General features: G+C 35.1%; 1 protein-coding gene across 1 annotated transcript in view; it reads left to right on the top strand.

The window, feature by feature from the left end:
- CADPS2 (calcium dependent secretion activator 2) overlaps positions 1–22107 on the top strand; it is a 284280-nt gene that overhangs the window by 213539 nt on the left and 48634 nt on the right. Inside the window, exons 17-20 of the mRNA XM_058022230.1 lie at positions 307–327; positions 11116–11219; positions 12781–12789; positions 14805–14961. Of these exons, the coding sequence (XP_057878213.1) occupies positions 307–327; positions 11116–11219; positions 12781–12789; positions 14805–14961 (291 nt within the window). The remainder of the gene's footprint in view (positions 1–306; positions 328–11115; positions 11220–12780; positions 12790–14804; positions 14962–22107) is intronic.

Here is a 22107-nt window from a genome sequence, read left to right as displayed (position 1 = left end):
ACGTAGGGATAAAAAGAAGGTTCTAATACAAATAATATTCTCATATATGTTTCTGAATTCCCATGCACAGTATGGATGCAAGCTCATTGCCTGAGTTTGAAATAAAGACTATATAGGGCTAGTAAATGCAAGTATATTACTCAGAAATATGCACCATTTCTCCCTCACATGAAAAATCCCATCACTTGTGTGATGTACTCAAGATGTTAAGAAGCTATTAACTCCTTATGTGGTATTTATTCTTCTCTAATTATATGAGTTTTATTTCTGTAATGATGTTTTTCTTTCCCTATTTTTTTTATTCAGCAACAACGGAAAAGGACCCAGGTGATTACTATTTGTGTGCATGTCTGCATGTATTACAGATGTAGTGTGTTGTGTCTGTTGTTAATATTTTTCTTGATTTGAACAACACCTATGTACCAGAACATTTTTAAATATTAAAATTAATTTTGGTGTAGTTTAGTCCATGTATTTACACTGATACTTAATTATGATGTACCTATTTATTAGCAGTTTAGCTTTCTGTTTTGGAATATGATGAAGTTGTATTTTCTGTGAAAGGGGTATAACTAAATGATGCAGAAAAGTTTAATTTTGTTATATTCAAAAACAGTTTGTGTATTTAGAGAAATGCAATTTCACCGTCCTCTGCAAAAACTGTGTGTTTCAAAACAGAATTGTTCAATTTATTAATGAAGATATTGCTATGAAAACTAATTTTGTAAAACTGGTTTTACATTTCTCTCATATGGCTTTGTTTAGTGATACATATCTTTTTCTAGGTATAGCTGAGGGTTACATGGAAGGTCGTTCTTTTTTTTCCTTATTTCATGATGATACGATGTATCTTCTCCAGTCATATAGGGAGGGGATTTTGTGTATCCCAATATTTAAAAGTCATCATACAAAGAGCACAGCTGAAGTAGTATTTGCAGCTGAGTAAAACTGGCTGCATAGAAATATGAGGGATTGTGCATATCTAGACTGTGAAATAGAGCTGTGCACTGCTTTGTCTTACCTGACATGCATACCCAAAGATTGATTGTGGTGCATTTTGGGGTTTCACCAACAATATCAAACACAGTTATGGGAAGGGGCATTGAGCTGGTAGTACTCTCATGATGAACCTAATTTTCCGTCTGGAAAGACAGACTGGTGTGATGATAACAAAGTTGCATGAAGGTAGTTCAAAGAGAAGCTCCTTGCCGATGAGGGGCTTTAAAATTACTAGGAAATTATTAAGCCTGCTTTTTTTAACAACTGTGTCCATAACTGAAGTAAAAAAAATTCCTCTGATTTCCAAGACTTCCAAGTTTTGGGGTTTTTTTAACCTTTAAATAAATAGAAGGTAAATAGAAGGTCTTTTGGAATTGTTAAAGAAGAGATCGGGCAATGCACTGGTGGAATGGATATTCGTGCCACAGTCAGTCAGGGTGGGCTGGGGGGAGCCCACAATGCTCAGATCATCTGCTGAGCCCTCCCATCAACAGGAGAGGTTCCTTAGGCTGGGGACTCCGAGTGCTCTGAAGGTCCTTGAGCAGCTTCTCTGTCCAAGGACAATCTCACAGCATCAAATGCAAAACACCCTAAAAAAACCTTCCCTTCTGCATTAAATACCCAAAGCTAGATAGCACAAATATTCTGTTTAATGCTTTTACACCTCTAGGTATTAAAGAAAATAGCTCTTGAAATTAGAAATTCAGAAACAATTAATTAAAGTTAATTGAAAATTATTTGGCAAATTGTAGAGATTTTTTCCTTTCACCTTGGCGCTCCAACACCTCGCCTGTGCACTTTTGTACTATATATACACCTTTATGCAATGCACTGACTTTTATACAATATGTATCACCTGAAGTACCAATCTTTTTGTGCCACACGCTTGCCAGTTTTTGTTTTTCTCAGGCTCTTTGTGAGGGAAGCCCAAAACCATTAAGCATCAATGGCATAGTTACGGACACATAAATAAATAAATAAATAAATAAATAAATAAATAAATAAATAAATTGCTGTACCTGTTTTTAAATATTTTATATTAGGTTTCACCACGCTTTGAAAGAAACCATAGCCCTTCTCAACACAGGATAGCAAAGTTGTCCCTTAAGTGACCTGGCAAATAACTAGATTAGAGAATGGATGAGAGGAAAGCCTATCACATATAGTGAGTAAGTTCACTGCCTGAGTTAGCTGAAGCTAGAGGTTTATAGGCTGCATTTATAATTTAGTTGCTTAATTAAATACCAGTTCTGACTAAAAATGCAAATGAAAATTAATCAAAAACTCAAAAAAAAATTGTTGTTTTGAAAGGAGTAAATAGACGGTATCCACTGGAGTTTTGTGAAGCACTGGACATATTTCTCTGATGCAAAAGAAAAAGCCACTGAGATGAATCCCAGTACATTTTAGGGCCAAATCCTCTCTAGCTGGACTCCTACAGATTTCATAATGAACTTGATGTACAATATGCTTAGCCCTAATACCATATATTGTACTTTTGTGGAAAATGAGAAAAACTATGTCTAGATAACTGTTATTTACCCTTTAACTTGTGCACTATATACTGATAATGAAGCTTGAATTTCAGGAGTGTCCTTGTTAGGTAATACAGAGGTGAATATGCAAATTCTTCTTGTTGTGAGAGCCTTTTCTTGGCAGCGGGGTTGCCAGGTTCCCAGGTCTATTCCCCAAGTGCTCTCATTTTCACAGTCTCAGCTGAGCAAGTCTCTGAATGTTTTCCCAAAGACAGTGGTTACTTTCTTAATGGCAAACATGGTGGCATAAGCTGCACTTCCATCAAAAATATTTGTTTACTGTCAGGATGACATCTTATTGAGCATCCTTCATCATTGTCCTGTTATGAATATAGAATAGATTTTTTTAACAAAAATTACATTTGCCATGAAAATTATATAGGGTTCAGCATGTCATTCTTTATTACATGTACAGCTGATTTTCTCATGGAGTAGCTAATCTGCTCAGTCAGTGTAATTACCATTATGAAGAGAATAGCAGGAAACCTACTATTATAATTTTGAACTATATCTAAGAACTCTTAAATAATGTCCTGGTAGTTTGCAGCAGGGGTTTATAATTTGTCAAGGATATGAATCACAGCATCAATACATGAAAATCTCTTAAGTATGACCCATTTTCATTTCAGCATATGCTGCCTTTGAGATTTCACTACCTGAGAATACTTTTTCAATCATTTTGTGTATGGCATGTATTCCTGTTTTATTCAGTATTTAACTTATATTAATTCTTCCTATAGATAATGTTGAACATAAATGGACCTGCCAGATTCTGAACCCAGAGACAAACAGTATTATTCATATGCATTTTGCACACTTCGTGTGAAGAGCCTATAGAGATTTGCATGGTCCCATCAGCTGTTTTCTCTCCCTCAAAAAAGATGGCCTTCCTTACACAGACTTCTTATTTTTTACTTATATTTAATACACATCCATATACACAAAGTAATAAAATGCATTATTTGTTCTTTCTCATAAATTAATGGTTTTGCCTCTTAAATTTATTAGAAATCTGAATGGCTGAGGACTAATTAATTCTGCTATTGCTGCTGTTATTGCCTGAGAAAAGACAGAAAGTTACACATAAATGCATTTTTCAGCACAGGGGCATTCCTTTGCTGTGCAGATAGAAAAGGGATTGAAGTGGTAAATGTCTGTAAAGCAAACAGGGCAGTATTTATCATTGTCCATGGATATTAATTTCTGAAGCAATAGACAGATTGTAAACATTTGAATTATAAGTTCAGTTGTCTTTTAACTCACTTAATTTTTTAAATTCTGTAGTAACTCAGTATACTGGGCTCTTTCTGCCAAACAGTTTGAATAAAAGGAATAAGAATAAATTTCATTAAAATTGGAGCAAATAGTTACTCTGAAGTGTACAATTGTTCAAAGACAAATCAGTTGTGATGCCAAAATTTGTTTCTATCAGAAAGACCGCCAAAGGCTGAATAAATGTTAACTCCATACAAGAGAAGGTCAGGAGAAACTCAGAAGTTTGCTGGGGTTTAAGACATCAATCATTAAGATACTCATTACATTCAAGTTTCTAAAGGAAGGGTAGTATGTAAATGCCCTCAAGGCTCAGAAGGATCTGTCTGGCTTAAAAAAGAAGAACACTACAAACATTATTGAAGCTGAGAAGGCAAGTGGAGAGAGTCATTGTACGTGGAGAGGACTTGATTTAAGCTCTCCATGCATGTTCATTTCACTGAACAAACAGAAGTGGGTTGCACAGCAGCATAGCACCTTCTTGGTCTCTGTTTGCAACTAAATGGAAATGAGGATATGGGCAAACATCCCTGATTTCAGTTTTGGACCTGTAAAATAATGCCCAGACTGGATCCTGATACTCCTTTGTAAACATACCCACATCCTCCTTTAACAGTAGGGCTGAGTCAGCCTTTGTCACTGTGCTTCCCCTTTTCAGTCCCTGCTTCACCCACAGGAGGGTCATTTCAAGTCCTGTGTGCTGTACAGATGTATCATCACCTGTACAGTTAAGTTAATTCCCAAAATTAAGCATGCCAACCTTATCCTGTCTCCCAAATGAGGGAGGGGTAGTTCCATCCTTCATTAGCATTTCGTCATCTCCAGTTCCTCCATGCCCTATGATGCATTTTTAGACAAGAGTTTAATACTCGTGCAGCCCAGGCTTTAACCACCTTGTCTCAGAGTAGCTGCCGGTTCTTCATTTCTATCATTTCAGGAGTCTTTTTCCATTAAAGTTTGAATTCCATCTTGTTGAGCATTGGTGACAAGAACTGTCCAAAGTCATCCCCATTAGATGCCTTGCACAGTATGAGCAGCGCTGTTATAGCAGAAACATTTTATCTGATATAGGAAGGGTCTGATGTCTGTATCATGCTTGTGTCACACAAGCCTTCTGTGAAAAGCTAATTCAACCCAGTCTTAGAGTTTTGATCATTTTGAGCTGACATGTTCCCAGTTTATAGGACATTTTTATTGCTGTTCATGTGTCAAAATGTATTGTCCCTTCTTTAACTCTTGAAGGTATTTTCAAATGTTTCTTTCTCCCATTCTTTGGAATTATCAAATTCTTGTTACTGCATCTTTCTATCTCCCATCTTTTACACACTGTCATTGTGCTTCTGATATTTATTCTAAAGTCCCTGGTGAAAATATTAAGGAAGCTAAGATGAATCTTCAAGAAATCTCTCAAGAATCCTTTTCTTGCACTTTCTCAGCACTGCTTATTCCCTTTCACTTGAGGCATCTTCTTTATACCCCACACAGTTTCTTTTTTTAATCCTCACTTTCTTCAGCTTAACTGGTAGTTTTCCCATGAGGCACAGTATCAAATGCTTCATTAAAGTCAGAATAAATAAGATCTACTGAGTTTCTTTTATACAAAAATATCCTATCTAAAAATGCACAAGTCTAGTTCAATTTATCTTTGCAAATCTGTGTTATATTTTATTTTATTTTCTGTTCATTTTGTGTCCTCAATTAGTAATTTCTTCAAATTTTGTTTCAGTTAATAATTTTAAACATCTCTTTTCCCTTCCCCTTGCCTGCCAGCATTAGATTTTTTGTTTTCATTTTTCAGTAAGGCTCCAAAATTTAGAATCTTAAAATATTCTGGTTTTTTTTAAATACTTTTTTCTAAGTCTGCATTTTCAAGCGCCAGTTTTCTCTCCATCTGATAGATGAGTTATTAATCTATCCAGTTCTCTTTATTCATGGAGCCTTGCAGTTTAGCATGTTTGTTATCTCTGAGTTTTATTCTACAGTATCAGGAAGTGCTGAGAATATTAGTTCTTTCCCCCTTTGAAGTGAAATTAGAAGTGAGAAAAAGAAAGAAAATACCAACTGCTTATATCTGTGTTGCCAAAATCAGAATACAAAAAAAAGTCTTATATTAAATGCTTTGATGATCAGCTGGCAAAGAATGAGATTTTTCTTCCACTTTTGCCTTTTTGATTTTGTTATTTTTATGCTTTTCAATGAGCCAAGATTCCCTTTAGAAAACAAAACAAAACAAAAACATGTGATTGCCTCATGAAGGTAATAACATTCAATACTATGATAAATTTTAAAAACCAGAAAATATTGGAACATGACGCACTTAATAAAATGGTAGGTCATGGAGTAGGAGATGTGTACTCTAACTTTTTACCAATATCACAATCTTTCTGTATTTAGTTAATAATGGTAATTAATTCTAATTTTTTCCCCCTAGGATTTAAAATGCTGTTGAAGTCATAGAAAGCAATCATGGAATGACTGGTTTCAGCTTCATAATTAAAGCTAAATTCCACTATTTGTATAAGGCTGGATTTTGTTTCTAATGTGAAAAATATAGAATGTCCTTCCAGATCTACCTCCTTACTTTTTCATGCAGAATTAATTCTGTGAGAAATTGCACAAAAATTTAGCACAGTGAAATCTAAATTATCTGTGGGGTCGATTATACCAGTTTTGGGTTAACTCTTCAGAGTCCGTTCAGGTTTAGTAGCAAACTAGCTTCAAACAAAATTGCAGGTTTCACATGTTAAAAAGACCAAATGAATGGGCCCTGCTGGAGCAGAGTTGTCTCCATAAAGCTCAAATTATGCTGTGTCTGTATTGTCAATTATATTGTGTCCTGCTTTACTGTAAGCCCACTGAGGCTGTGAGTTTGGGAGCTTCTCAGCATATTTGCCCTTTTTCTAATGCCTCTGGCTGGAGATGGGCTGGCTTTCCTGAGACACTGGTTCTGGACATGCTTGTTGGAAGAGAAGGGGAAGGATGAAATACGAGGCAGGGAAAACCAGCAAGGGATATGTGCTGTGTCACTGAGGGCAAGACTGGCAGGCCAGAGTCAGGAGTCCCCTTGTTGCATTTTATTCATAACCAAGAAAAAAAATGCCTCTCTAATGAGCAGATTCCTGTGTGCAGCAAATGGCAATGAGAAATTAATCACACATGTTTAACAGCTTACATGCTGGGGAGAAAATGAGAGAGGCGAATTGTGCATTTGTCTTCAACTCTCTTGTGGGAAGAAAGCTTGAGGTGGGTTTTAGACACACTGATGTTAGGTTTTAGATTGTCTCAGCAAGGAGGACTGGGGAGAAGTTCCCTGACCTGTGAGATGCAGGAGGTGAGGCTGGATGATCTGACAGTCCCCTGTGGCCCGAGGCTCCGCTGGTTCATGAAGCAGTCACTTTTTCATTTCAGCAGTGCTTCACTCAGTTAACTTAGCTCATTTAACAATATTGCTGGGTACCTGTGTGACTCACTGGTAATGCATACTTGAGAAAGCATCCATTATTTGCAAAGCCTCGTTTGCTTTTTCATTTTGGCAGGATGTGAAGCTGGAAACAGATGATTGATGGCTTTTTCTGTTTATTTTCTAAAAGATGTCAAGCAGCATATTTACTGACTTGACTCCTGCTGCAACTTGTTAGTTTGAACAGCGTAAACACATCTTAACAACCTTTAGTAATTGTGGGAAGAAATACATCATGAATATAATGAAAACTGACAGCACTGATTTCCATTCCTGTAATTCCTTTACGCGTACAAAGACAAGCACAGTATTTGGCTCAGGTGTTTTGGAGGGTCTAAAACTTCCAAGTAAGAATTTATTGCTACTCATATTTCATATACACTACTTGCTTGGCTAAAAAAAAATTCTTTCTTTATTTCTCAAATTACTTCATAGCCCCTTATGTATATACACATGTAACTGGTGGATATCCATAAGATATATTCCCTAGAATTTGAAAGGTGTTTAGTTACAGAGAAAAATGGCTCGGTGGTGTGGTAACTTACATATGGAGAAGGAGGCTTTACATGAAGCTTAATTGAAATATAGGGAAGTCTATATCGTGCAAAAGAAATAGCATGTACTGATTTATTCTGTGAATAAGTAAACAAAAAAAATTAAGAGAGATTTGTCCAAGAATACAGACTGATACAGATACAGTCCAAGGATACAGACTGAGTACAATTCTCTGCCACCTTTTCTTAAGAACAGATCTTCTAAGAAAATATTTATTTTTAAATTATTGTGAAAAGCTAGAAATATTAAGGGTAATTTGCATATATTTGGCTAGTAATAAATAGTTTCAGTGTAAACTAGTAAATAGTATGCTGAGTTTTATGGAAACATGGAACTGGAATTGATTCAGTCTAGTATAGCCCACACTTTTAGTCATTCCTGCCATTAAATATGAATTGGAAACCTGCCATACTCAACTCAAAGGTGTATTTACAGTTTTCATACTCTTTTTCCTCCTAAACATGCTAATCCTATTGAAAAATAACTGTTCCTGAGCATCAGTCCCACAATGACTGAAAACTTTAAAATGTCTAGTTTAAATCATTTGTCATGACTCCTATTCTTCTGCCAGCATCATCCCTGATCAAAGGTAGGTCCTGTCCTTCCCTAGTGTTTCCACTTCAGGAACACTGAATTCCTTCATTGCCTGGAATGTGTGAACATTTCTGATCCTCACTTCCATCCTTCATTTTATTAGGTTTATGATGCCTTTCAGACAAACACCAAAAAAAAAAAAAAAAACAAAAAAAAAACAAAAAAAAAAAAACTGATCAAAATCCATCACTTCAGCACAGATGACCAGAACTGTATTTCCTTAATGCCTTGTTCAATGTAATTGGTACTTGCCCGAGACCATATTTCTCTTCACTGTGATCTTATCACAGTGGTGGAGCGAGATAATCTCACAGTTAGGTGGTAAATCTCTTTTTCTCCTGCTCTCCCTAGTGATAATGATATCTGTTCAACAGCCATTTTTAGGCCATCTTGAGCTAATTGCAAGTGTGGAATAAGTGAATTTATTCCAGAGCAAAAATGCAACATGAGATTCAACATAATTATTAGAATTACTTTCTTAATTATGTAGAGGAGCCCTTATAGGATAGAAATTCTGAATATTTTACAGCTTATTTAGTTTCATTAGCAGGATATGCAATTATGCATGCAATTATTTTGTTTACTTGGTAAGTGGTGAGGTAATGAAGATCAGGCTGAGTTTGCAATAAAATGAGTTGTTTATGCTGAAATCAGATGTTCCAGTCATGCTCTCTATTAATATCACTGGTTTATTCCTAAGACTCATCAACATCAGTGACACTGCTAGTGATGTATGTTATCTGTATGAATTGTACTTGCTATGTGTTCAGGGAGGGGAGGACACTGACCACTAGGAGAAAGAGCAATTTCAGTCCAGGATAAGTGTAGAAACCACTGGTTTAGTCTGAATCCATTAGTAATCTTTATAATATAAAACCTGAATAATAGGCACTTGGCTGATCCTTGCTAATCTCTTTTGATTCAATATGTTTGTTGTTGTATTCATATAATCATTGTACAATATAAGAATTGTAAAGGCAATACAGTACAGTATTAAAAACAGTGATCTTGGCATTATGAATGTATTTTTGTGCCTTGTGTGTGCTTTGTGCTTGACCCATGTTCCTATACTAACTCTTTCTTGAGCTAAATTCTGATTTTAGAAAAAAAAAGTATTTCAACATATCTGGTTATGTGGTCTCTTCTAATAAGATTTGAAAAAATTCTTTGTAGTTGCTTCAATAACTAGTTTTCCTGCGTGGTTTTTGCATGCAAACAATGTGGGGTATTAGTCACTTTGAAGTAGGTGTTTGCTGGAGATTCTAATCCAGTGTTTCTTCAAAATTGCATCAAAGCTCTATATTTCATTGCTGTAATATGCATTAATGTGTGAGTGCTGGAGAACTGGACAAGGTCACCTGCCTTTAAAATGTCTGCAATGTTGCTTTGACTTGCTATAAATGTCAAGTGCTAAAAATATTTATTGCATGCAGATTGATATTCTTACTAAAACCAAGGAGATTATGTGAATTGTTTCATTAATCTGCTAATGAAATGTGTAATGATGAATGCAAAGTGGGAAGGAAATGTCACAGAATTTTCTGCATATGAAGATGTGTATTCACATGATTTGCTATCCATAAACTTGCACAAAAAATGAGAGAACAGAATTCCTGAAATCCACTTTACTTTGTTATCAGCTTTATGAGTTCTCTGCAAACGTGGTGAATGTGACCATACATTTATGCTTAGCAACAAGAACATTTTTAAGCAAACAAGCTCTAATAGCTAATGCTGAAGTTATCCCTACCGATGCAGATTATGTAGTCAGACAAGTTACTTTTACTGACTAAAATGTTTGTAAAAAATTCTGTTGGACTCTTCCCTTATCTCCTGTGATTCTTCCTGAAATATAGTGCTATGATTTTTTTAATTGCAAGCTAATTTTTGTTTAATTTCCCTGTAAGTATTTTAGTTACATTTGGTTTACCTTTGTTGTTTCCTTTCTTTTTGACGTCTTCTGGGTAGAATAAGTGAGCCTCATGTAATTTGTAACTTTTGCATTTGTACTTCTTCTAGGTGGAATTTTTAGTAGACTTGTGTTAATTCTGTTATAAGATCCTTATTTCATAATGCTATTTTTCATGGTATGGTATTGAAAAGAATTCAGATTCGCCTTTACTGATGAACAGCAGGTAGAAAATTATTTATTTGAATAAGTAGTTACTAGAAATTAGTTGTATGAATTATTTTGGTTTGCATTTTCTTATTTTTAAATATACCTAAAACGGAATGTCTTCTTTTGATTAAACATTTGGAATTTTTGACTGCTGCAAAAGGTATGAATTTTGCTGATGACAGTAATGAGTCAACTGGTGAGAAGTCATTGTACTGATAATAACAAAAAAGGTCTCCACTATCTGCTGTCTTTGTATCTGTGGCCTTGAAGAGAAAAAGAACTTCCTTATTGCAAAAGTTGAGCATCTAATACACTGATGCACCTGTTATTTCTCACATCTTAAATCAGATAATGTTTACAGTGACCACTGATGCTCTTGTGAATTATTTTCTCTTTTTAGTAATCTGGACATTCAGCTCTGTTTATGTGTATTAAATCATTGTCCTTAACACTTGAAATTTCTTTTACTTTAGAAATTTGTCAGTTTGCAGCATTACCATTAGTTTCTGACATAATTTTCTCTTACTGTAAATAATATTTGTAACTAAAACAATTTCGGTTTACATTTTATATTCATATAGAGACTATGAATCAAGCAGCACCTGCAAGAAAACTGGAAGAGGTTCTCCACCTTGCAGAGCTCTGTATCGAAGTATTGCAGCAAAATGAAGAGCATCATTCAGAGGTGAGGCTGTAATTGCATTTGCTGCAGAGAATGGTTTGCTCCTGCATTTTTGCTCCTCTGATGCGAAGAAAGTCTGTCAAGGAACATTTTGGTTTTCCTTTCTGACATATGTTTAAGGCAGTTCACATTTACAGAGAAATAAGAGACTTGAAGCTTATGTAAAGTGAAGTGAAATAAAACCCTACTTCAATTCACTTGAATGAACTGTAGGTTTAGAAGTGAAAATTAAAGAGCATAAAAAAGAGAAAGCATCTTTGTGCTGGAGGTGCTGAAATGGTATGGAAAACATTCATAGCCTTACACAGTTTTTCCTTCCAACTTTTCACCTGATGTTCAAAATAGAAAGAAATATAACTGAATGCTAGTTTTCATCATGCTGTATAGATCTAATTATGTATAAGAAAATAATGATAGGTATAATAATCTCATTTCCATTGCTCTTCTGTTGATTGGAAAAGTATGCTCTTAAACTTTTGCTTTTAAAAATGGCATTGTAAGGTAGAAGAAATGAAATAAAACAATTTTATGTTTCTTACTTTCACATCTTTTCTTCGTGATACAGAAACCACAACAGCTAGAATTCTAGCACCTCTTATGTCAAGGAATTACAAAACCTAACTTGCCCGCAAACACTGGTATATGTTATTGAAATTTAATTAATAAATACAGTTTTCTAAGGTTCAGGAAATTGTTTTTAAAATGTTCTCAAAAAACTCAATAAATATTTTTTTAAAATATGCAAATGGATAAACATTATCTAGTATGTATAGTTATAAAATATGATCATTCAAAACATCTGGTTTTGTATCACACTACGGAATCTGGTTTTTAGCTTACATCTGTCATGTGTGAACTTGTTATAGATGTTTTATCATATACTGAAGAAGCAGCTGTTTTGATGATTTGAAATTAATTCCCTGGAGGTCCTGTTCTACACTACTGTTGCCACTGTGTTACAGTGTAATGATTACTTAATAAAATGCATATATTGTAGTCTTTGTCTTTTGAGGACCTGCACTACTGTAAGAAAATTGGACTTCTGTGGAAAAGAACACAGAAACAAATGCCATATCAAGTCATACATATATGATTAAGCATCTCTGTTGAAAGATTGCATTCTATACTACTTATTTGCAGTCAGAGATGTGGTGTTTTTCAGAAGGATAAATATATTGCACGTGCCTTCAGAAAAATTTATTCAGCAAAAGTTTGCAATCTAATCTAAGGTACCTTGAAAAGAAAGAAGGTAATGCTAAGGTTATTTTCCCTTTCCTTCATTCATGTAATGCATGTTCAATTTCACTGAAATTTGTAGGGCACTCAGAATTTCAGTATTAAAGTATATCTGAGAAAAAGATTGCCAAATTATACATTCCCTACTCAAAAAAGATAATTAAGTCTGGTGACTTCACATCTTAATGTTATGCAAATATTCAGTGTTTGATGCTACAGTTAACAAAAAGGATCAGTAATCTGTAAAATAATATATCACATTTTTAACACTAGATTTTTTTCTTTTTTTTTAATTCATAACATTTACAAATTTCGGGGATTCCCAAAGGGAAGAGAGGTATGTGATTCCTGATGAACTAAGCATTGTTTTGCATTGCTCACAGCATGGAACTGTGCATTGAACATGTAGCATAAAATGTTTTGATGATTTGTGGTGCTGCATGGCCACATTTATGTGCCTTCTAGAATCTCAGAACTCCATTCCTCCTTTAATGCAGGCAATGTTTCTGTTCTCCTAGAATGTGTGTCACCAATTGCTAATTGCTTTTAGCCTATTATTATCCATAGCAACTGTGCTGTTACATTTAGCTTTAACTTTTTTTTTTTTCTATTCTCTCTTGCTGCCCAAGTAATGATGCATAGCTCTTGAGAGAGAGTCAGAAGAATTTCTGTCTGGGTTCAAAGTGTCATTTACAACAAGGAAGAAAATTGAGAGAAAATGTGCTCATTTTCTAGTTTTGATTTTGCTTTGTTTTGAAATTTTGGCAATATTTTCTGAATAGAGTTTTGCTTGCTTAGAAGGGTCCCCTGCCAGTGCCTGTATACATATTTTATTTTCATGAAGTTAGTTTCTAGAGTAAGGAGCCTGTTCCTTTAATTAACTCCTACTTAAACAGGTTCATTAATAAGAAATTTCTTCCACTTTGATGAAACTGAGAGACTCCATTTCAAACTCTTGCCCAAGTTTTTACAGCCTCATCTCTCCTCCTCACTGTGGTGCCAGTTGTCATCCTTCAGTCCTACCACTGGAACACACAAAGTATTTTTCAGTAATAGCAGGAGATGCTCAGCATTTCTTTCAGACTTTTGCCAATTCATCATCTCTCCATTTGCCCCATGTCAGAGGGAACTATATGTAGTCATCAGAAAGTCCATGATGCAAAACCACATTTGTAGACCACTTCACAGAAGTTGTCTTTTATTTGATGCCATTTAGACCTGACTACATAAGTCTGCACCACCCAGGGCCTGCATTTCATAAATGCAAGTGAAGATTTATCTGAATTTATTTGAAGCTGAGGGGACTCAGCTCTTGTGTAGATCAAGCTACCTATGTTCCATGCTGGCAACTCAAAAATATTCAAAATTATATATTCAAAATGAGTGGCATAAGTTTGAAAGCAATGACATCTTCCTGTGTTGCATGTGTAGGCATTTCTCGCTGTGATATGTTCTTATAAACCCTGAGCAAAACACTCTCAGCAGGACTCAATGCTCATCCTGTTTCACAAACTCCTTCCACCTTCATCTTTAACTCCAGGATCAGAGAACTCCCCTGATCCAGTGCTCAGCTCCAATACTGGCATTTTAAAGCCTAGGTTTATGTGCTGGTAAAAAGGTACAATAGTTATATGTCTTTAATGAAGAACTGGATTTACTTGCTGATAATATTTTTCACAGATCTCTTCTTTAAGGATTGCCTAAGAATATAATTTTTTGACAGAGAAAACGGTTCCAACATGTTAAGTTACTGAAAATGAGTATAGACATTAGTGAACTTCTAAAGATTTATAGCATTTGCACAAGGAAAATTGGATGTCGTCCTCAGAAGAAGCTGAACTCTTTAAGGCAAAAATAGGAAGCAAAATCACTCTCTAGCTGTTAAAAAACACCCTCAGACTTCAAGGAATAAATTTTTACTATAAAGCATCCTTTTTTATTACCAAATGAATGTAAAATGTATTCAAAAAGATTTATTTTAAAAATAAATTCATCTGGTCTAGAATTTAATGAAATCAAAAGAAACATATACAGTCATTTTTTCAAGAGTAAGGCCTTCATGCTTTTCTTTGCTCTCTGAAAAAAAAAGTGTTTATATTTTCTCCTTTTTTTTTGCTGTTATATTTTTATTCTGATCATATCACCTTTCCCACAATAATCTGTTTGATGTTTTCCTTTTTTTGATGCAAAGTTTCATAAAATATTTTCACATTTTTCACTTGGCCCATTCTTCCTCCCCAAATGAGACAGGACATGACATGACATGACATACTCAGATATGTTCTGCCACAGACAGAGCACATCTCTTGGCTTTGGCTCATGTTTAGTAATTTTATTTTGTCATGTTTGCAGGCATTCGCTTGGTGGCCAGAACTGTTGGCTGAGCATGCAGAGAAGTTTTTGTCTCTGTATTCTGTTGACATGGATTCAGCACTTGAGGCACAGCCACAAGACTCCTGGGACAGCTTCCCACTTTTCCAGCTGCTGAACAATGCCCTCAGAAATGACAGTAAGATCTTATTTTTTTTTTACATACTGTTAATTTAAGATTTTTCAATGTACCCACACCTTAGAAATGTGTTTCCAAACAGGATAATGCTCAAAATAAAAGTGACAGTGCCTGTTTTTATGATACATGCCCTGGTGTTCCATTTCCTGCAAGCTGAGCGGTTTCTCTCTATCCTGGCACCATTTCACTCCTTATTCTGGCAGTGCATTAACCACTTGGTATTCACAGATTACTCAGTTTTGAATCAATTATGTACAAGTAGTAAAAGAGGTGTTGATAGCTTACATTTAATCTATATTGCTTAAATATTGCTATTACACTTGGTATTCACAGATTACTCAGTTTTGAATCAATTATGTACAAGTAGTAAAAGAGGTATTGATAGCTTACATTTAATCTATATTGTTTAAATAAAGTTGTAGTTTACATTTCTTTCTAAGCCTTCTAAACTTCTTTCACGCTAGTTATGTCTATAAAGCTATAGTAGTGTCAGCATGAATGGAAAAAAATACACTCAACAAATTTTCTGTTTGGATCCATTGTTGGGCAAACTGCAATTTCAGAAACTTATTAAAATCACCATGATGGCAATTGAGGTTGCTGAAGAGGATACAGGAATTTTTCAGTCCTGCTGCAGATCTCAGAAGAGCTGGGCTCCTGAAAGGTGGATTGTGCACTACTTTAAGTGATGTCAAATCATCTAAAATCCAGATTAAAAATCTGAAGCCTGTATTAAGAGGGGATATTCAGCCTATTTTCCTACCATCATACATTTTCAGTTAAGGAAGCACATTTCTAATTGTTATGTTACCATGCACTTAAAACAATTCTTTGGTTTCTGAAAACTGTGTATATATTTTAAAGCAGTCTTACAAGAAGGATTTATGACACCAGTTTTAACTTTATTGTTGTGTCATTTGTGTTCCTTTGAGCTTTGGTTCCAACCTGAGAGAAGTGTTAGGAACAAACAAGGGTTGTCCTCACATGCAAGAGATTGCTAATAGGCTGCTGATTTTTCTTTCCTTAAAAGATTAAATGGACAATAATGCTAAATTACTAGAATAGGCTTAAGAAAGACATTTTATGAAAACTTCCATGTTAAAGCAACTCTTACAAATGTTGTAAAACTTTAACTGAAGGACATGAAACAACTGTTGTATGAAATATCACACCTGTATGCCAATTTCAGTAATTCCCTAATGGTAATAGATATATTAAATGACAGTTTCTGGCAGGTGAAAACCATCTGGAAAATTGCACACTTTTTCTTTTTCCAGAACTACTGGAAAGAAACGATGGAAATTAGTCACCTATTAATCAGTGGACATGTTAGCAAGTGGCAAGTGACCATTCTACCAAGAAGTGATTCCAAAGTGGAACATACCTCAGTGCTCATTCTTTAATTAACAGCCTTTTCACCTTTTAACTGCATTAAAAGCAAGAGCTTCCCATGCTTATATAATAAAATTTACAGTCTTCCAAGATAAAATAAATAATTCTGACTTTACCCTAAGTGAAAATCTTTTCCTGAAAACTATCACCTTCATAAAGATATATTTAGAAAAAAAATCTAAAAAGAGAAAAACTGGAATGTGGTCTCATGAGGATAAAAAGGCTAGTGTTAATAATTAACAAGGAGAGTGAAGTGGAGTAAATTAGCCATAATAGAGCCCACAGTGACTGGCAAAGTCACCTCTCATTATCAAAAAACTCATTAGGAAATGAAGAGGTGGAAATCCCACTGGGTTATTCTCACTCTCTGGCTATATCAGAGATTACTTTTCAGACTTCTTTCAAATGAAGAACAGTTAGGTCACCATATTGCATATTAGGTTAATCTTCACTGAAATTTGGAGGACTGACACCTGCATGTTATTCTATCTTGAGAGCATTAAATGAGCTCTAAATCTTTGGTGCATGAATCAGTTTTCACATAAACCTGACATGAGAGAACTCCTAACAATAAAGAAACAATCTTACATTTTACAGCATTAAAGAAAACTTGCATGTAAAACTATTTTTACAACTACATAACTAAAGTATAATAAAAAAACTCTGAGATAATGAAAATTCATATTCAAATAATACTGAAGGTGCTATTTTAAACTGTGTAAAAACATTGTACAAGATTCAAGGCGAATACTTCAAAGTCAGCATTCAATTAACAATGAGAAAAAATGCATTTTCCAATATGGTGTATTATTTTTTTATGAAGAGAGGGGAGGATGGGGAAGTCCTGACTGAAGCTTCTCATTTCTTTCATGAGAGTCCATTTTGTGTCACCTTAAGACTCTCCATTTTTTCTGATCTTATTCCACAAGGAAGAGTACATCAGCCATTGCATTCCCATTTTGTCTAACTGAAAAACTGTAAAGAATAGAGGGAGGGAAGGAAGAGGATGATCTTCCCATCTTGTAAAACATTTCAGCTGTTCTCTTGAGAGAACAGCTCTCATGAAAACATCTAACTGCTAACATCTAACATCTCTATGCTAACTGCAAAAAGTGGATTAAAAAATTATATTTGCTGTGGAGATGAATAATAGATTGAAGATAAATTCCTTGTGTTTTTTCAAATTGTAAATATTTGAAAAAAATATTATAGCTGCTTTTATAGTATACATTTTAATGATCTCCAGAGTTGCTATTGTCCACACACAATTATGCCTGACTCTGATAAGCTTTGCAGACTGTCCACCAACAGAGTACTCAACATCTCTCTAGAACAGCAAAATTATTTTTTCCAAAATTAGATATTCATAAAGGGAAGAAGAACATAGTTGTCCCAGGATTGTATCTTATTTTCTGTAATGACTATGTTACTTTTCTTCCTCAGAGCCTATAAATTGTGTTTGAAGAGGCCTGCTTTAGAGGACAATTTACATTCTGTAGTTGTTTAATTATTCAGATTAATCTGGTTTTTAGTGCCCAAAAGACAGACCTATTAATTCCTCTTCATTTAACATGGTGTGAGAGATATTTTTAGTGGCATATGCCTAGTTGGATGAAGTGTCTATATATTTTGGTTATAGAAGTTTTCCAACTCTATATTCAGTATTCTGATCATTTTCTTACCAAGTTTTCTCTGCAAGTGTCACTTCCTGACACTTTGTCCTGTGCTATTGCTCAGCATTGTTGCATTGCTACCTTGGCATGAACCAGTCAAAACCAGGGGTGTTATAAAGGTGACTCATAATCTTCATTGTCCTTCAAGTATTACTCAGTGGAATGTCTGTGCACCTGCTCTAAAGGGCAGAGTCTGATGAAGCTGATTCAGAAAAAGCAGCATGTTGAGTGTTAGCCTTTTGAAAGCCATTGCCATAATTATGGTTATTGACCTCAAACAGGAATTCTCTGATACACTTGTTTCCACTATTGTTGTTAGTAGCAGAGTGGCAAGCACCACCAAAGACAGAATCATCACCTTCCTGCTTTGTTACAGACTGTGTACCACTTCTGGACTAGAATTTATGTATAACATTGTGCCCTCTCTTAAACGAGAGGGTAGAGTTAGAAAACAACTTGGATTTAAGGTAATCAGAGCAAACTGTATGCCCACCCCAATACCTTAAACCTTACACTTCCCATTCATTGTAGAGGGTATCTTTTCTCACATCAGGGCTCAGTCCTATTAGGAACTGCTTTGAAATCATAAATAGATATACAGCTACCTGTCTTGGTTACTGATACTGAGAGTTAAGCTGCATTATTCCTTTACAGAATATTCAATAATCATTTTTCCTAATTGGACTTTTACATGAAGGTAAATTGTGCTATAACCTGTTTATGTCACTCTATCTTGTAAAGTTCAAATAAATTTTAACCTTGCTTTCACAAAGCAAACCTCTAAATTTCACTTTTAAAATATGTCTTATATATAAAAATACAAGATAATTTCCATTTAAATTGGAACACTTGCGATTTTTACTGCAATTTAACTAGCTGATTAAGAAATTCTCTGTGGAGGCAGAATATAAACAGCAAATGAACAGGAATATAAACTTTCTTTTCACATGTCATTGGTTGAGTTTCAATTGCTAGAAATATAATCTGGACCCTCAAGGATATTTCCTTCTTGAAATATACTCTTTCTTATTTTGGATTTTAAAATATTCCAGAAAATTCCGGTTATCTTTTCAGTAGGATCCAATTAAGAGCAGAATAATTGCAGACTCTCTGACAGAGTAATAATTTTGTCAAGGGAAAGGAGACTCATGTTAATCTGTGTCATGCTTTTGCCTGCCTTGGATTCTGCAGAAGCTCTTGAGGACAGCATGACATGCTGACTCCAGGAAAGCCCCTGAGATGTGCCTGTATTAGAAAAAGCAGTAGAAACCTCTCTGCTTCTGTGGTACATGGGCACAGCAGATTCATTTCCTACTGTTAGAGTGAAACCTCATTCCAGTACTGAATAACTAGACTTTAGATTCATCTCTGATATTTTCTTGTAATATTTTAATATATTTCAGCTAATATGTTTCCTAATATGGAAAAAATATAATAGTTTTCTTCTTCAACTTCAATATTTCAAGAATATCTAGTTCAGGTTTCTGTTTCTATTCCCATAATGTGTTTTCCTTTAATATTGCCTATGCATTACCTTGCTCTGGCATAGGCTTTCATTTTATCGTTGCTTGTGTGAATATGCATGGCTCATATGAAGAGGGTGTGAGGTGTCTATATTTAAAAGACAATGGAGAATTAAGCTACATAGCTTTGAAGACAAGTGGTAGTTGAGGGATCTGAAGCGTGGCATTTCCTCAAGGATCTCTTGTTTCCCATCTGCTCTGATGTACAGGTGGTACTTTTTGGCAAGATCAATTTTAATCATAGGGTAGAGTGCCATGAGTCTGATGATGATACTCAGCTATATCACTTATCTCTGTGCTCTGAGTTCTTTCCCTGCCCTGCATTAATCCTTGATGGGTAAATCAGAGCTGCCAAGTCCTTAACCCTGGGAAAACAGAATGCTCATGGAGCTGTTGATCCACGGCAGTTCTCTTGTGGGTGTGTACCCACATACAGAGAGAATTCTGTGGAGGTGAAGTGACAATAAGTCTTGGCATAATTTTGGAAAATTTCACTTCCCTTTAAAGACTGGTGTCATGATGTTAGGAAAATTATTCAGCTTTTGAACACCTTTATTGACTGTGACTTCTTAAAATTTCATGCTGGCTTCAAAATAACAAGTCACCTTCCTGCCCATGAGGCTTCATTACTGTAATTCCCAGAGCAGTGCTTGTAGCAGAGCATTTCTGCAGTGAGCTCAGAAAACACTGAACTACAGGCTTATCCTTCAAGTAACTGTGATTGCCTGATTAATTACAGTTCTTCACTGGTGTACTATAAAGCAGCAAGATTGATTTAATTGGCACAGTTGTATTCTTGCTGTTATTTTTCAGCTCAAAGTTGCCTTGAAAACTCAGTCTAATATGCAAATGGATACCAGCAACCTTTTGTTTCTCAAAGGCAGTGCTCATCAGCTGTTTACTGTGCAACTTTTATAATATCCAAATCCTCCTCAGTCATTTTTGCTGCTTGTGAAAGGTGCTGTAGTTTTAGGATATATATGACAATTATAAATAGAGGAAAATCACACTGTTTTGAATTCCTGATATAGAAATAATAAGCCAGAACTAACTAGTTAACAATTATTTTGAGGAGCAGTGTAAATAATGGATCATGTTTGTAATGGACTCACAGGTACTCTCAAGGGTGGATTCTCAAGTGTTTAATAAAGAGATGATCCTATGCCTCTGCCTTTTTCTCAGTGGAAACCCTAATAATCTCTGCCTGCTATCTAGCTGCCTGTTTTTATAAAACTTCATGTATCTGATATCTCCACCCCTGTGTCTAAAGTGGTTAGAAATTAGCTGAAAGTTTCAAAAATCTTAGCAAGATAGGCAATTACACAAAACCAGAGAGCTGATCACATAATATTGTTTCCTCAGGTAAAGGTGATTGATACAGTATTTCCTATTGCTCTACAAGGATGTTTTCAAGAAAATAATTTTTTGCTTTCAGATCATTTTATTCAAGGAAAAAAGTAAAATGGTGTCCAGACATTCAGCAACAAGGGCACTCCTTGCAGTACAAGTAGCGACAGGGGACAGAAATTTGACAGCACATTTTCCCTACAGTCTCGATCTCCCCCAAGTTCAGTTTGGGCTGGACATCATTCAGGAATGGAAGGCAAAGTAGTTTCTGGAAGTTATAGAAATTATTTTAGCATGTTAGACATGGAGTGGCATTGATAGTAGAACAAAAAGGGATTGTAATTTTAAAAGATTGTGTCCTTGGTGAGCTCTGTGATCCAGGATTTTCTTCCTTGGAAGAGGAGGAAGCCTCCTCAAAATGTGGTTTTGGTGCCCATCCAATTATACAGGAAGCCTGTATGCTAGAATAAGTGGGAGGAGAAACCCACAAAATAATTTAAAACAACAGAGCGCAGACAAAAGAAAACAAAGGTTGGCAAGGTCATGAAAATTCTTCTCTGTGTCTGAGCTTCTATGATTTCCATATGCACATGGGAATACTCTCATGGGTTCTCATAACAGTGCTAGATTAAAGGGTAAACACAGACACATTCAAAACATTAAACATATATTGTCTTGGTGGGACAGGACATTAGTGTGCTAAGAGTTAGCATTTGCTGAGAGAGCACTTCAGCAAATACAGGGACAAGCAGGGGTGATGGCAAACTAATTTTCAGATTTTGAGCATGTTCAGTTTGCATGTGTATGCAGGTTTTCATGTAGTAAGTCCCGTCTGTGAAGTAGGTAATATTCTACTGCTTATGAATGGCATTCAAATACTTTTTTTTTTTTTGTTCAGGTATTTTTGTCCTGTCTTGGTGTAGAAGTAATGAACAAAATTGCTAATCTTTAGATTCAGCAAAGCATATTATTAATTTTAAGATGCAAAAAGTTCTGGTTCAGTAAAGAATTTCTGTAGGTACCTACTTTTCATTACACTGACAATTTGAAATGGACTACACTGTCCTTATGGAACACTTCATTTATCTTTTCTGAACTGTATTTCCTACTAGATCTTATAAGCTAGATCTTATTCTTATAATGTCTTTGTGTACCAAAACATTTTAAGATACACTTCTTCCTGTAACAAAAGGTCTGACATTTTTGTCTCT

This window comes from Melospiza georgiana, chromosome 4, assembly GCF_028018845.1.
Source record: "Melospiza georgiana isolate bMelGeo1 chromosome 4, bMelGeo1.pri, whole genome shotgun sequence".
NCBI lineage: Eukaryota > Metazoa > Chordata > Aves > Passeriformes > Passerellidae > Melospiza > Melospiza georgiana.
This window is presented reverse-complemented; position numbering and strand designations above follow the sequence as displayed.